This window comes from Dermacentor albipictus, chromosome 3 (assembly GCF_038994185.2).
Source record: "Dermacentor albipictus isolate Rhodes 1998 colony chromosome 3, USDA_Dalb.pri_finalv2, whole genome shotgun sequence".
NCBI classification, from domain to species: domain Eukaryota; kingdom Metazoa; phylum Arthropoda; class Arachnida; order Ixodida; family Ixodidae; genus Dermacentor; species Dermacentor albipictus.
The window spans coordinates 30,650,750-30,666,971 of record NC_091823.1 but is presented as its reverse complement, the minus strand read 5'-3'; the positions used below and the strand labels follow the sequence as shown (position 1 = coordinate 30,666,971).

Below are 16,222 nucleotides of genomic sequence, written 5' to 3'. Positions count from 1 at the left end.
AGGCACAGAAGGATGTTTAAGGTCGCTAGGTGAGATGACATCCTTTGTGGCTGCTCCCTGATTTGCACAGAAACGTCAAATGTCCATCACAGACTGGATGAAACCAGGCAAAAGTCCCACTTGAAAACAGTTTTCTATTAAAGGGCCCTTCATTCACCACATCTGCCCATTTTGTGCTGACAAGCACAGAGCATACATTGCATAATAATGATAGTGTCTGCATAGTATTACATTGCTATGCGCCGCGAAAAGATCTGAAATTTCAAACTGAACGTTGCTTTCCTTCTCCTAGCGGCCAGCCCGCTCCAAGTAGGAGGATGACGTAGTCGCATCCCTGCGCCTACGTACTTGAGTTCGCAGTGTGACGTCGGTCGTGGTGACACGTCAATTCGAGAATTATTCAAGGCACCATCTGTTATTTGTGAGATCTGTTGCTTGGATTGACGAACTGAAGTTTAAAGAAAGACTAAAACACAAACGGAATGTCTGCGTGTCTTTTGCTTTACTTCACACCGAAGCAAGAGAGATGTACTTCCGCTTTGTCTGCTTGTTCCCACGGTCGTGCGGTCACGTGTGTAGGTACCGAAACTATGCCATTTTCTACCGTGCTCCAGCCGTAATCATGCTCTGCGATCCACTTGTTCAGCCTCAGTGTTCATGTAGCACTGAATTATATCGCTAGTCACGTTTCCTTGTGCACAGCATGCAAAATTGTGCGCTGCGCGAACGAGACAACAGCTCGTGTGTGGCGCCATCAGCGAAAATGCGTGACGTCGGAAAAAAAAGCAAGGAGAAAAAAAAGGTGAAGGCAGGGCCGGTGACGTATGTGTTACGTGATCCTTGAGGTCCGGCATGGGAGAATGCAGGGAAGAAATTTTGCTTGCGAAGGCTAGAGGGGGCCGAGTGGAGAGGGAGTCGCGCTATGCAGTGGAGCCCACCTGCTGAAATCATGGGTTCGCAGCACTGAAATATTTCCATCTCGGCTATTAATGAGCTGACTTACAAAATTTTTCCGGCAGAACGCTCCCTAAAGGACAGTTAACAACTTACAGCATATAACCAAAATTTGCTATGGGGCCTGGTGAGAGGTCCTTTAAGTAAATACTTTCAATGCCATTTTCCCCCATTTTAAGTTTACTTCATTTACCATTTTGAATTATTTTGGATGCACCTGGTCATGTTGCCAATTATTCTTCTGATAAGGCAAACTTCTGATATGAAGAACAAATTTTCATGGTTTCTTTGAGTTTGTCTTAACGACAGTCTACTGGAATCCCAATTTTGGTGTCTATGACTTGCTAAATCTAAGCCCAACACAGTAGTACTCAGCGAGCTGCAGTGCACTTAGCCAGTGGACTCGTGGCGGTCGCGGTATCTATGCTACGTAGCTGACCACAGCTACCAATAGTAACTGCGCATGGAAATCCACTTTATTAGGAAATAAAGCATTTAGAAGAAGAGAGCAAGGAGGCAGGCTTCTGTTGAAAAAAGAGCGTTTAAGAGAAAGGTGACTTTGCGCTGTGCTTGTGAGCTCAATACATTGTGTACGACAGCAAAACTTAGCTCAGAGATTCACAGCAGCGTATGCTACCCATAGACTTATTTCTCCAAGTCAGAGGGGTGGTTCAGGGCCCCTTTAAAAATGTGTCAATTTATGAAAGTTGATTATTAATGTGCTCGGGGCCAACACAGGAAATAATGAAGAGAAAAAGAAATAAACCAGTTTCAACTGTTATGCTACTCTTGCAAAACATTTTCAGTTCTTTGAAAGAAAAACATTGGTGTCAATAAGTATATCTGAGGCCAAATTTACCATTTGCAATCTGCACCAACGATGGTGCAAGTCAATGATTCCTTGTGAGTGCTTTCCACAGGAAGCACACTTGTTCAGTGAACATACGGCAATGTAAGCTGTATGTTCACCGAATGTAGGGGAGTCGGCCTCTGTTTGCAAAATGTGAGACTGGGCAACGAGGAAGCCAAGATTTCAGACACACCGAAACTGTGCTCATGCTTCACTGATGGTGGGTCTTCGGGTGGCTCTCTGGTGCAAACAGGCTCCACTTGCACTCCTAAAGGGATATAACAGCATTTTCTTAGCATTTACAAAACGAGACTAAGGTGACTAAGTGATTGGCTACACTAAACTGATGGAAGGACAGAGTGAAAAAAAAAAAAAATCAATGAATAATTGGATTTTAATGTGCAAAAGCAGCAATGCAACAAGAATGGTAAGCTGGCGTCCACAGGTCAAGAAATGCGATGTAAGGTTCTAAATATTGCGTATTATTTTTTAGCATACAGTAAAAGCTCGTTAATTCGAACCGCAAGGGGAAGTCGCTTCAGTTCGAATTAATGAAAGTTCGAACTAACGAAAGTGAAGGAGAGCAACAGTACACTGCGATTTGGAAGCAGTACGGCATGTCAGAAATTTGGCGTGTCAGAAAGTGATGGCGTGTGCCGCGGGCACATGCCATCTTCAAGTCGAAGCTCTGGGTCCGACTGTGCCACACCACCGACGTCCACCGAAACGAACGTTAGCCGAGGCTTAACACCATCACAATGAATCGCGACGGCCGATACCTCGTAAACTGAAAACAGAGGTGCACAACCGATGAAGACTGCCGAGACAAATACGCTGAACATGTGAAGGTGGCGAAGGCCCTGATTCGTTGGTTCTTGATTGCAAGCGCAGCTGCGACGTACTTGATTCGCTGTGTTTTGGCGCTTGCCGTGCCATATCCGCACAACATTAGCAGCTGTACAAGATTTGCAAAGCCTCCGAGATTTGCAACGGGCAAGAAGACTCGGAGGTTACGTAGAACGGAGAGGTGGCAGCCGCCGCTGCCTTCTGGTTGACACCGCGTCGGTTAGATTTTTTTCCTATTTCGCCTTCTCTCGCCGTTCTCTCCGTTTTGGAGGCAATACAGCCTTGTGTGTAGGCAGTAGGCGCGTTTCTCTGGCCGTGTGCCAGGCGAACGTAGTTCGAATTATCCGTGAGGGAACCTTCTCGCGTTCGAATTAACGGACTTTTTATACATAGACTTCTGTGGAGCTTGGCCGGACCAAATCGTACAGTTCGAATTATCCATAAATTCGAATTATTGAAGTTCAAATTAACGAGCTTTCACTGTATATGTAAAGTAGCCAGGGATGTAAAGGAGCAAACCATGTGAGAAACAGCACACTTAAGAGACACACCTATGCATGATGACCTTGATAAGGGTTGATGTTCAGTATTGTTGGTGTAGCATAGTAACAGATATAAAGAATTTGAAAAGATGAGGATGAAGGAGAGGACATTATATAATGGAGTTGATATAACAATGAGAGTAAACCATTAGTTAATGTATACCGTTGTATGCTGTCTGCACATGCCACAACGAGGCCATAGAATTATCGAGACCACAAAGTACTGAAAGTCAAAGTTTAAAAAATCTACATTACAAAAGAAAAACTCTTAATAAGTAACTAGATGGCTCATAGGTTAAGAATCAATGAAGACCCTGACCACTACTTTTTGTATCTTCCATGCTGACACCTTACAACCAATGTCACCAATTGACTTTACTGATTATTCAATCAAGTGTGAGGTGAGGGTTTGGGACAGCAAGTACCTACACCTTGCGATGGGATAAAGAGTGGGCAACAGGACAGCTAATTCGAATTTTTGCATAGACAAAGCTGCAGAGAATTCTAGGTGCACTGTGATTTTAAGTACTATCACACAGTCTCATGCAAGTGCGGTGACACTGTCAAGTGGGCAATCAGAATTAAAAGGAACGATTTGCAAGTTTGTGGTGAATTACAGTGTGTACAATGCTCCTAGTGATGAATTTTGCATAGGAAGTGTGGCACATAATATTTAAGTAATGTACTGTGGTGTCTTTGTTGTTGAAAAGACTGCTGGGTGCTAAGCCATCAGCTTAACTGAACTGATACTTGCACTTCCCCTCACTCTTGAGCTAGGCGAAGTGCCCCACAGACAGACACTAGCACCCCAATAGTTTTCTAGTGTAAGTTTTAAGAACTCTTATGCTAATCTCCAATCTTTCTGCTTTACTTTCAGGTAGTATTTCTTTCACTTGAAAGACAGCAACTGCTCATTTGGAATGATAACAGTGTGGTGTGCTTTAAAAAACACGTACTTGGTTCTGCCTTCTTCTGAATGGTGGCTAAGGCATCCAAAGCACCTGCATGATTTTGTCTAGCCGCTCGTGAATAGTGTTTTATGGCTGCTGTATGGTCCTTTGGAACAGCAAGGCCTCTCTCACAGCACAGGCCCAGGTAAAACAGTGCATCTGGATCCTGAGGCAATAAAATACAATTCAGTATTGCTTTCCAAATTTCTTTGTTAAGTGTGAAAGGTACCTTGGCAGCTGCAGCCTCCTTCAGCAATGGCACGGCTTCATCAAAGTTTCCCTCTTCAAGATATTTATGTGCAACGAATGTCTTCGCCTGCAAAGGAAACACACCATTTGCAATACAGCAGGCATTTGCATAGCACCCATACATGTTTTCTGACTACAGCTTTGATTACAGTACATTTTTCATGCACATGGAAACAATTTACTCTGCCAGGCAGTGCAAAAACACAATGCTACATAAAGAAGCACATTACCGTAAGATCTAGGTAAAAGCATTCTGGTTTAATTCGCGCAGCAAAAATGTGAAGCGAAGGAGGTCTATATGGGAAGCACTGTAGTGCAACACCCTCTGCCCACTGCTGAACTTGAGACATCTCTGCTGTGAACCCTGTATAATGCTCTTTGCTTTGAGATAGCATACTTAAATATTAAGGCAACTCAAGGAGTGAAATATTCCAAGCAAATCTAATAACAATACAGTTAAATCTCGATAAAATGAAATCAGTCATATCTGAAAATTATTTAGTCAGAAACACCCATAACATGTAATCTTTGCCTGCATGGGCTTTGTTACACCAGCACTAGGAAGGCAACACATGCTTCAACTCAGCTGCTACAAAGTATGTGGTACCATCTGGTAGCACTGAGAATGAGTTAACAAAGCTGGGACACAATGGGCAGTTTGGTAAAAAGAAAACAGGCAGCCTCAAATGGGCATGGTAATCTGCTTACTGCAGCAACACATCAGTAAATTTAGAGGCACTTTCAACACAACAGGCTTCCTGTGATTTGCTTCTTCATAATTCCTCCAGAACATTGTTCAATTGAGCAAGATGTTGAGTTAATTGCTCTGAGGTTTTAAATGCATCATGCTATGTGTTGCTACATGCATAGGAAAATTGAAAGCACTTCATTAAGTTGAGTTTGACTGCGTTGTAGAGAAAATGAGAAGAAAACAAGGATACCTGGAAGACCTAGATATCGTGAGGAGTCCAAATCACAAGTTTAAATGTGGACAGTTTACGTACAAGCTAGAAGGTTGTTCTTTATGTGAACATACAACTTGGCAATGACCAAGAAGAGGCATGAAAGACTGGCAACTAGTAAATGAGCACCTTTTTTTTTCTTTCTTCTTTGCAACGTGCTTCCCTACAATAATTGCACTAGAGTTTCCATTGCACCTTTAGTTACCAATTAGCAGTTTGCTATGCATTCTCTTTCCAGTTAGTGCCATTCAAATGTCTACTAAACTTCTTACACAAAAAATCCAAGGACACCTAAACATTTCTTACAACTTGTGAATGCGAAAGCATTAATTAAACGTAGCTGAGCGGTCCTCTGACTTATGCACTTTTCACGGGCAAGTGAGCGCATTTTGATTTGGCCTTACTGAGGTGCAGTTAGAACGCGAGAGCTTGCACGGACAAGAAACACGAAGATAACACAGGCTTCCAAGTGTGACAGCGAGGGTGATTTGGTGTTGAGGCGACGCCCTCTCCCCTCACACAACGTCTGGCATGCTACTTTGAGAAGCACTCATGATGTGGAGCTGCAGCCAATGGGAATTCAGCCGCCGTTTCGCTGCTACAAATGCCAGACACCGGCTTTTTTGCTCAGTGAGCCATTCGACACTTTTGCATTAATGAATGTTTACGTTTGTGTAAGCACTTGCTGCACAGTTCCTTGAAAATGCTTTGTTTACTCAAGCCAGCCTCTTCTTTTTTTTATGCATTTAGGCCTGCTCTGTCTCAATAATAATGCACATATTTCTGTACACAGTTTGTTGCGAATTTTCTATAGTTACTTTTCTTTTTATTTTGTGTTCATTTAAGAGTCTACACTGTTTACTATAATAAAAGTGGTTGTCTAACTTCGAAAATTACATTTTCTAAATTTATTGTTGCATAATTTGAGCTTTTATTGTTTGTTTACTTGCTGTTTTCACTTGTATTTACCGATGGCCAAGATAAAGCTGTTTCACAATATGCATTTTTCTACTATAGTACAACCACTCCTTTCATTGATGTCTTTAACCCTGAGGGTATAGTAAATTTAAAAAAAAATAGAAAGAATACATTGACTTGAAAAACTGAGAGGACTTTAGGCAACACACTCAAGAAATGTCTGTCTTGGAGGCACCCTGAAACTATTTTGTACATCTAGTGAGTCGTTAGGGTAGGCGCTTGTGATCATTATGTGACACATTTAGGTGCTCTGTGCAATGCGTATAATTTATTATAAGCTTTTAAAAATGATAATCACTACGATTGCAGTGGTGCCGCTTCCCCGAGTTTTCAGCCACCCCAGCTGAGCTATCCGATTGGCTATCCATGTTGCATCAAGGGGTATGCTTGAAACATGCCGCTGCATTAAGATTGCTTTTAACAGCATACATATGCATAATAATTTGTGTACTTTTAAACAGAAGTACTCAAATGCAATACATCTTGAGGTTTCTTCAAATCAATGGCCCACTCGTGCCTGAGAATGCCAATAGTGTGCTACAGCTCTCGCAATGGGGCATCCGATAGGACATGGAAGGGGTGATCGCACGAAAATAGGAGCAGCAATGTCTTCTTCGGTGGCAAGAACATGAACGGTACCAGCATTTTATTACACTTGTTTTGCACTGCAGGTGCTTGCAGGGAGTAAACTGCAGCAACTACACGCAGCAGAAAACACGAGCATTGCATGTCCATGTCAACACACGCCTCCTTGGTCAACACAGCAGTGACCCTCAGTTTTGAAAAGAAAGGGACTTAGCGGTAACCACAGGTTTCAGATTTGTCAGAGAGCCATGCTTTGTATACAATTTGCCTAAATAGCCAAATATATCCAAACAAGCCGAGATCTTGAGAAAAAGCATTGCAAAAGAAATTAAATGTGCTTTACAATGTGTCATAACATCTGCCAGAAAGCCCCCATCTTGAATTATACTGATGTAGTGGTACAGCCTCCGCCTCCCACACAGAAAGTTTTGGTGCGATTCCCAATGGCTGTGCTTTTTTCTTTTTCTTCCTCTGTAATTTCTTTTTTTTTCTCTAAAGTATTCTACAGCAGCAAAAATGTTATAATTAGCCCATTTCACCACATTTGCAAAGTTAGAAGCAGCACTTTCTTTTTCAGCTGACGGCTACAAAGAAATCTTACAAGTGCAATATAGAGATAATTATAAACATACATAAATATTTTCATGTTATCAGACAATTAATAAAGGGAAAATTAGGCATCCACCCGTTTTTAGCAATTGGTACAATTATCAAACTGAAATAATACCAGAAACAGCCACTTCGAAGTTTTTACATAGCATGTACACTTGCAGCAATGCGACGAATGCCCAAGGCGGCATCAGTCTTTTGCATCATCACCATCATCAGCCGATTTTTTAATGTCCACTGCAGGATGAACGCCTCTCCCAGCGATCTCCTATTATTCCTGTCTTGTGCTGATTCTAACTTCAATTTGCAAATTTCATTTCATCACCCCACCTAATTTTCTGCCGTCCTCGAATGCGCTTCCCTTCCCTTGGCACCCATTCTGTAAATCTAGTGGTCTACCAGATATCTGCCCCCATACATTACATGGCCTGCCCAGCCCCACTGTTTTTACCCTTAATGTCAATTAGAATATCGGCTGTCGCTGTTTGCTCTCTGTCTGTACCTCTCTCTTCCTGTCTCTTAACATTACGCCTAACATTTTTGTTCCATCACTCTTTGCACGGTCCTTAACTTGTTCTCGAGCTTTTTTGTTAACCTCAAAGTTTCTGCCACGTATGTTAGCACCAGTAAAATGCAATGACCACACTTTTTTTTTTTCAACAACAGTGATAAGCTTCCAGTTAGGATTTGCTAATGCCTGCCATATACACTCCAACCCATCTTTATTCTACTGTAAATTTCCTTCTCAAGATCAGGGTACCCTGTGAGTAATTGACCTAGATAAACATACTCCTGCATAGACTCTGGAGGCTGACAGGTGATAATGAATTCTTGTTTTCTTGCCAGGCCACTGAACATAATCTTTGTCTTCTGTATACAGTCAATGTCTGATTTTCAGACCCCATAGAGGCAGCGAAAACAAAAAAAGCATGCCTTTTACTGTCCTCAAGGGCTCAAACCACCACAGGCATGTCCGAAATAGCTCTAAAGGCCTGCCAGTACACTTATTCGGCGTATATTATCGAGCATATATTAGGGGCAGCACCGCAATATTTTGCATGTTTCACCGCGTAACATTGCTGTATAGAAGCGGACTTTCAGGAACCGGTATTATGCAACCTGCCCTGTTTTCCGAGCTTCAAAGCCATTGGCGAGGATTACAAAAGCGGAGTCAGCACCAGTGCTTACAGTGGTGAATTGTTCAAATAAAAAACACAGCACTGAACAGCTAGAAGCTTGGCAGCAAATGTCGAAGTAGCTATAGGCCTAACATTGCTACGGTCGTGGCTATGGCTGCCAGCGGATTTGCGTGCGAGAGTGCCCGCAGTGAGATAATCAAAATGGCGGTGCTGGCTTCGATGAATGCTGTTTCACACCTGCAATCATGGTAAAAAGTCTGGAAAATCGGACAATGAAGGTTTCTTGCGTCCGAAATTTCATATGTTCTTATACATTGACTCTATGGGGTACGTGGCGGTGCCGCGAGAATGTCCGAATTATCGGGCACGTCCGAAAAATCGGTCGCTGACTGTAGTAATCTTCAACTCTTTCACTTAGCAATAAAAAACAGCGAACATTGTGGGTAGTGCCACCGCATCTCCATCTACACGCAGTTCATCTTTATTAAATTTCACTCCATGTAGCCCAAGCTTGACGAGAAATAACGTGCAGGACACACTCGGTTCAAATCAACTGGATGTAGACAACACTTGTGTAACCACTTGAAGTAGGCGGGACATAGCAAGGGCCACACAATGCAAATGTTGAAGGGAAACACTGCAGCTTGAGGGAAGGATAATATTTGACCACTAGCACCTGTTATTATAGCACGCTGACACGAAATTCTTGTGAGAAAGCATTTCTTGAGAGATACCTTCTGTGTCTAGGGGTACAACAAAAACCGTTCAAGGGACCCTTTAAGTGACTGCCATACACAGTTGTACACTCAGTTAGTACCTGAGGGACTCCCAGGTTGGAGGCCTTCTCAAGCAATGACTGGCCAGTGTTAGAGTTTCCATGGCCTTTCATATACAATACACCCAGGTTGTATGTTGCCAGTGGGTGGCCGCCAAGGACAGCTGCTTTGTAGTGCATCACTGCCTGCAGGCAAGCAAGACACCGATTTAGACAGTAGTGCCAAGCAGCAGGTCAGGTTTGTAAAAGCACAGCTAGTAGACAACCTAAAGATGCATTCAAGGTTAGATGAAGCTAGAAGGGGAACATTATCCCAGCAAAAATTGTGTTCAATGAACACAAATGATTTGCTAGCAGAAACAACTGCAAGGCAAATCTTTCGTTCCATTCTTCTTACACTCCAACCGCAACACGAGTGATGCTGTCGAATGAGATGTTGCAGAATTTGATGCCTTCCCATAAAAAGATCCCACAGTTATCAACAATTAGTTTTTCCATTTGTGTTTGCAAAGTAATTACAATAAAAACAATAAACTAGCTTTGGTCAGTAATCAAAACTGTGCAAAAAAAAAAGTTAAATTCTTGGGTTTTACACGGTGAAACCATGATCTGATCATGAGGCATGCCGTAGCAGGGGAATTCGGAAATTTGGACCATCTGGGGTTCTTTAACATGCACCTAAATCTAAGTACAGGGGTGTTTTTCTCATTTTATCCCCTTCGAAATGTCGCCATCATGGCCGGGATTCAATCCTGCGACCTCCATACTTAGCAGCCCAACACCACAGTCATACAAGGTGTTTCAAGAGAGTGATGACGGTGGTGTTGCCACCCATCTTCCACATTCACAATGCCTTCTGGCTGAAAAAGGCATTGATTTATTGTTTGATTTGGCTAATATTCCAAGGCAGTAGCTACGATTCAGAACCTTTGTTATTATACAAAGGCTCTGTACTAAGTTTAATCCTGTTAGGGTTTTCGGCATACACCTTTAGCATACACCTGTACATGGGCATTTTTGTTTACTTATAGTCACTGGGAATCAAATCTGTAGGGTGTCTACCAAGTTGACATTTTCAAATTCCCCGTGTTCTCCAGGTTTTTCCTGTGCAACACAGAACTTTATTTCATGTCAAGACAGCCTGACACATTGCCCAATGCTGTCACTCTCAAGCAAGGACTAAAAAAAAAAAAACTTAATCCAGTATGAACAGTAAGGAGTAGTGTTTATTTTATTTAAAATAGAAAACTGAAGGTAGGAGATAGTAAAATGCACAGAAAATAAAGTATCTTCGAAAAAGAAAAATGATAGAGCCCATTGTAATTCGAGTAAAACATTTTCAAATATGAATAAAAATAGACGCCTACAGAAGCAAATATTTTTGAAAATGAGCTATTTTTATCAAGTGATAGCAAGATCATTGGTATTAGGCCCGAACTTTGTCCCAAGTGAGATTTTCTCAGCAGTTGGAAAGCCAGCCTCAACTGTCCTCACGTACTCTTAGCCCACGCACAATGCCTCCGTTTTGTGTTTCACTGCTTTCAGGAGTTTATTTTTGGTTGGTTGAAGGTCACCTGGATCTTTGCGTCAGCCAACACTTAGTATTTTTTAACTCAAGCACCTTTAAAGAAGAGGCGGCACAGTTCCTTTCCCAATCATTCCTCAACGCGAGTCATTTCTGTTCTTGTCCTCGTTTCGCTGCATGTTCGCCTCAGGACATTTGAAGCATCCTCTTGGTCAGTTGTACAGTCAAGCTCCGATTTTTCGTACTCCTTAGGGACCACGAAAACGTCCGAAAAATCAAATCGCGCAGTCCGAAAAAATGAATGCATGTCTTTTACTGCCCATAAGGGCTCAAATCCTCACAGGCACGTCTGAAAAAGCTGCGAAGGCCCGCCAGTACAGTTATTAGGCATATCGGTGCTCGTACTGTGGCAGGAGATGGCGGGCGCACGCGTGTATAATTATGGAATGCGTACTGTGTCTCGTGACAATTGCCCCTTCCCACGCTCGTTAAGCTTCACCGCAATACTTCACATACGCTTCACCGCCTAACATTGCTGTGCTAAGGCGAAGCTGCCTTTATGCAACGCGCCATGTTTTCCAAGCTTCGAAGCCAATCGCGATTTAAAGAATAATTTATGAATATGCCTGACATCTTGAGGACTTTCTTGTTAAAGCATCTTGACTCATGCTTTAACAACTCTCTGAATACATAAAATCATCATGGAAAAAAAGGGCTAGTGGTAAACCAGCCTTTCATGTGTATTGATACTTTGAGCCAAGCCGTAAAGGCTTACACTACCTTGTCCAAATCCTTGTTGACACTCCTGCCAGTTTCATAACAAACTCCCAGGTTGTAGTGTGCTCTGGCAGAACCCAGTGCTTGTGCTTTCTCAAAGCTCATTAGAGCTTCAGCCTCATTGGTCAGCAGTAATCGGGCACCATTGAGGTCTTCAAGACAGGCAAAATATTCAGTCATCACACTGGCAAGCTGCTCACTTGCTTCAGCAGACTGCAAAGAAAAAAATATAATATACATCATAAAAAGGCTCTTAATGAAAGAGATGTGTAAAACAGTGAAGACAAAGCAGATGCAACGCCACTTACTGACAGTGGTGGCTCAGAACTTCCTTCTGCAAGAGCACGGTCACCATTTGATGACAGATCCACAACATCCACAGAGGACTGATGTTCTCGAGGTAGAATTGAGCTCGATGAGACAGGATGTGGAGAGGCAATGACAAGGCGAAAGATGAAGTTGCGTAAAAGGTGGCACACACGGAAACAAGGTTGTGCAGTGCTGTCTGGGTTTCCATTATCACAGGCGATGGGATGGCCAGCTTGATTGTTGCCCCACAGGCACCGCCTACTTTGTAGCTGCACGTTCAGACCCACTGCAAGCAGCGTCCCCTATGGTGCATAAAAAGTTTCCAAAGAAAGAGGTCAAGAAATATTAAACTGTCCTTTCAGCATATTGTTTCAGAGAACACTTTGGCAATTGACATACTGCACTATGTCAATACAGCCAGTCATCCATCCTAGAACACAGTTTGTGCATCTCATCTCCCTTCTGCACTTCACAGCTGAAAAGAAATTTGTAGCACATGCAGAGCACACACAACAGTCTATCTTTACCATAAGAACTGCAGGTAGTAATTACTTTAAAACAATATATGAAGGTTTAATAACATGCTATGCAAGTAAACATTCTAAATTTAGCAATGAAACATTTCCTCTAGCCACTACACTGAGGTACATGACCAAAGCCTTAGCTTTCTCGCCAAATATGTTTCGTTACGAATAGGGGGCTAGGTCATGGCACTATGCCAATAAAAGAGGAAGCGTGTGTAGTTCTTGTCAAGGCACTGCTGAGCTCACTTTCACAAAGATGACATTGCACTGCTATCTCAACACTGGCAAAAGAGAGTGTTCAAGGATTTGACACAGCGTTACTTAAACATACCAAATCGAAATGAAGAGGAGAAGCCTTGTGAAGGAGTAAAACATGGGCGCTGAATTTTTACTCAAGAAAAAGTGAGGTAGAGAAATAAAACAAGAACATAAATAAAGAAGGAAATGATGTAGGTTACCGCAGTGAATGATGCAAGACCTACACTTTTTTTTTTCTGAATCTTGGCAGGGCATGGCTCTCACATGAGTTAAGCATATGACTAGGTGTTGAATTGTGGATGACGTCGCAAATTATGTAAAAAATAATGCAAATACTACCAACCCATTGCGCACGCGCGCACGCACGCACGCGCGCACACACACACACACACACACACACACACACACACACACACACACACACACACACACATCTATTTAAGATTCAGCACCACTGATCAAGTCTGCTTCATTTTTAAGCACTCCTGCTTGTGATGTCAATCCCACTGTCACCGAAGCTTACCACCTCATGAGCACACACCTGAAGATGGTCGCTGTGAGGGTGCATGCATTGTGGCAGGTAACTGTGGCGGATTCCTGTTTTCATATCTTTTTAGGGGTATGCTCATAGTGATTTCTGAGACAGAATCAAATAGTACCGGAAGCGAATTGAATACTTTTTGAATAGTTTTTGTATAATTAAAAGCCGTTATCACAATTAATATTAGACCTAACTGTCATTGCACGGTAGCAGCCCACGGTGTCGCCCTAAGGGGCAGCGCTTCTCAGGATCCTTTTAATGAAGTTCTTCATATCCGTGTCACAATTAATATAAAATGATGTTCCATCCCAGTATTCTTAAGGTTAGCAAGTTTCTGCACATACATATAGTACATAGTACATTATGAAGCATTGCTTAATAAAAGCACAAATGGAGCATTAAGGCCGAACAACTAGATTCTTTGCTTGTGCAGGCCTCTTCAGAGAGCGTGAATGATCACTTTACAGCCAGTAAAGTATGACTACCTTAGTGATGCAGCCTGCTCTGCTACACAAGTTCTCATGTTTTATGTCTATACTATGCTCGTGGAGGTGAAAGCTTACTGTACATTTTCTCCAATTTTATGTTTACTTAGGCACAGTTAACATTATGAAATATTCGAAAGATATTAAAAAACATTCGAATTTACAAATAGTGACTATTCAATTCAAAGACCGAATCAAATAAGACACTATTGCATATGTTATTCACAAGTTTAGAATACTCTACTTTTTTTTTACCTCGAAAGTAGCGGGTGTGGATCTTACATGAGAAAATATGGTATCCATGTATTTGTAAGGTACCATTTCCAAACAATACTCTGGTGCACCACTGCTCCTTTGGCAATCAAATTTCACAGCAAACTTATATCTTGTGCATGCACCTGGCTATGGGCAAAAGTAAATCGAGTTGTAATAATGTTATGGGTTCCACACAGGGCAAAGTTCTGACTGGTGGTGCAGAAGTCGCAGGGCGCGGTAGTGCTGAACTTAGTGTCACAAGTTGGCGGCTGGATGACACTTCGGCCTCCGCGACCCCAACCCGCGGGGCGCTCTGCTTTCAGCTTTGATCTCCCTACTACCTTTTTGGTGCCCTGGAGATCCTGCACTGACTCCTTTATTATAATCTCAGGTGCTCACCTGAGGCCTCCGTTTGCCGGTTACATGTACCCTCCTGGAGCAGTATTTGTAAAAAATCTAATCTATCATCACGACGAAAAAAAGCGGCCCATGACTTATGCAACACCAGTCAGAACCTTGCCTTCATACAGTGCATCTTCAATCGCGATCAAGTCCAATCAGGATCTGCTTGAGCCAATCTGGCCTGTAGTATTGTGAAATAAATAAACATATTTCTCAATTGCAATTGGCTTATATGGGCAAGCTGCAGAAGGGAGCCAATCTCGGTCGAGGAATTCGATTTGAATCAGACTCAATCGTGATCGACCATGTGCAGTGCGACACCTGTATTAGGCAAGAGTTAAAGTCGTCTGCTGCTGGGCAATGAAAATAAGTAGTATGGAAAGCAGCAGAGCATGGCACTGTCAGCAGGTGGCAACACCAGTTTGCTTGACTGGTGGAGCTCACAGGTGCAGAGATAACAGTGGTCTTGCCTTTTTGCTCAATTAACAGGACAAATTGACACGAAATGTTTGATTTTAATGCATAGGTTATTACACAATACACTACTGGCCCTAAATATGAGAGGCCACAAAGCTGTGCCAAGCAGAAAATACAATTTATTTTTTGTATGTTAAGTTCGGCAAGGTGAGAAAGGCACCCAGTTTTTTCTAAGAATAAGAAACAGTACTAAATGAAGAGAATTGGCTATCGAATTTGACACCTTGTCATGAAGTGACATCGTGGCTTAACTTTAGAGCAGAATATATATTCAAGCTCAAATTTCAATCCAACTTTTCGTTTCGGGCTAGTTCTTGTAACCTGGCCCTCCGCATATGTAATACTTGAATGTTCTCCTTGCCTCTGAAATCAGACAGGTGCATTACGAGACATCTTAAATTGTGCTGCCTAGCTTCCAATATTCTTATATATACACAAACACGCTTCTGCATGAAAATCTTGTTCGAGTGGCGTGTTTCCGAGATAGGCAATAATGCTAGCACGTAAGGGGCAGGTGTATGGAAGCGATAACTACACTCCATCAGCGAGCGCCTTAGAAAAGTGGTCCAATGCCCAACCACAACGCAGAGGGTATACTCACCACCCAACCGACAGTTTCCACAAAGCTGCATGCTGGTCTGTTCGTAAAAAAGCGGCCGTCCTCGTGGCAAGTTTCTCTTTTACGTCGATCGTGCTCGTTCTGTCTATTGGCGCCGAAATTCGTAGCCGGGACAACGCATCTATCGGAAAAGTGCAACACAGCATGTCAAGACCGGGCTCGCAGCGCGAGCGTGAAAAACTGAACACGGGTCGCACCTGTGCGTGTCTTGCTTGTCAGGAGAGTCTTCCGACTTGGGTTTGCGTTGCTTCCGCAGTCCCCACCGCACAAAACCTAAAAAAAAAAAAAGGATACGATGTTGAGCAAGCGCTTCCCCACCGGTGCTAACTCGATGTGCGCCTCGAGCGACACGGGAACTTACCTCTAAAGCCTGACCGCCACATTCGATACGATGAAGCAAACGCTTGACAAATAAACTAATAAACTTGTATGCTGTCTCCCATTCACTACTTTACAACCAAAATTACAGGTGCTACTGATAACAATAGCAACATCACACCATCACTATCACACACGGGATACTGCACGGCCTATGCAGCGCAGAGCGCGACGCTTAGCGCATGTCGTATCACCATAGAACACCTAAATCTACTTGATCTACTGTTGTTGGC

At 42.7% G+C, this 16,222-nt stretch overlaps 1 protein-coding gene across 1 annotated transcript in view; it reads right to left on the bottom strand.

Annotated features, from left to right (window-relative positions):
• Positions 1-16,222, bottom strand: part of LOC135909695 (DAP3-binding cell death enhancer 1-like) — a 19,844-nt gene extending 3,622 nt beyond the window's left edge. Inside the window, exons 1-9 of the mRNA XM_065441730.1 lie at positions 15,973-16,222; positions 15,809-15,884; positions 15,594-15,732; positions 12,050-12,352; positions 11,745-11,954; positions 9,482-9,625; positions 4,372-4,458; positions 4,149-4,308; positions 1,814-2,072 (exon numbers count right to left, since the gene is read on the bottom strand). Of these exons, the coding sequence (XP_065297802.1) occupies positions 1,888-2,072; positions 4,149-4,308; positions 4,372-4,458; positions 9,482-9,625; positions 11,745-11,954; positions 12,050-12,352; positions 15,594-15,732; positions 15,809-15,884; positions 15,973-15,994 (1,326 nt within the window). The 5' untranslated portion in view covers positions 15,995-16,222 and the 3' untranslated portion in view covers positions 1,814-1,887. The remainder of the gene's footprint in view (positions 1-1,813; positions 2,073-4,148; positions 4,309-4,371; positions 4,459-9,481; positions 9,626-11,744; positions 11,955-12,049; positions 12,353-15,593; positions 15,733-15,808; positions 15,885-15,972) is intronic.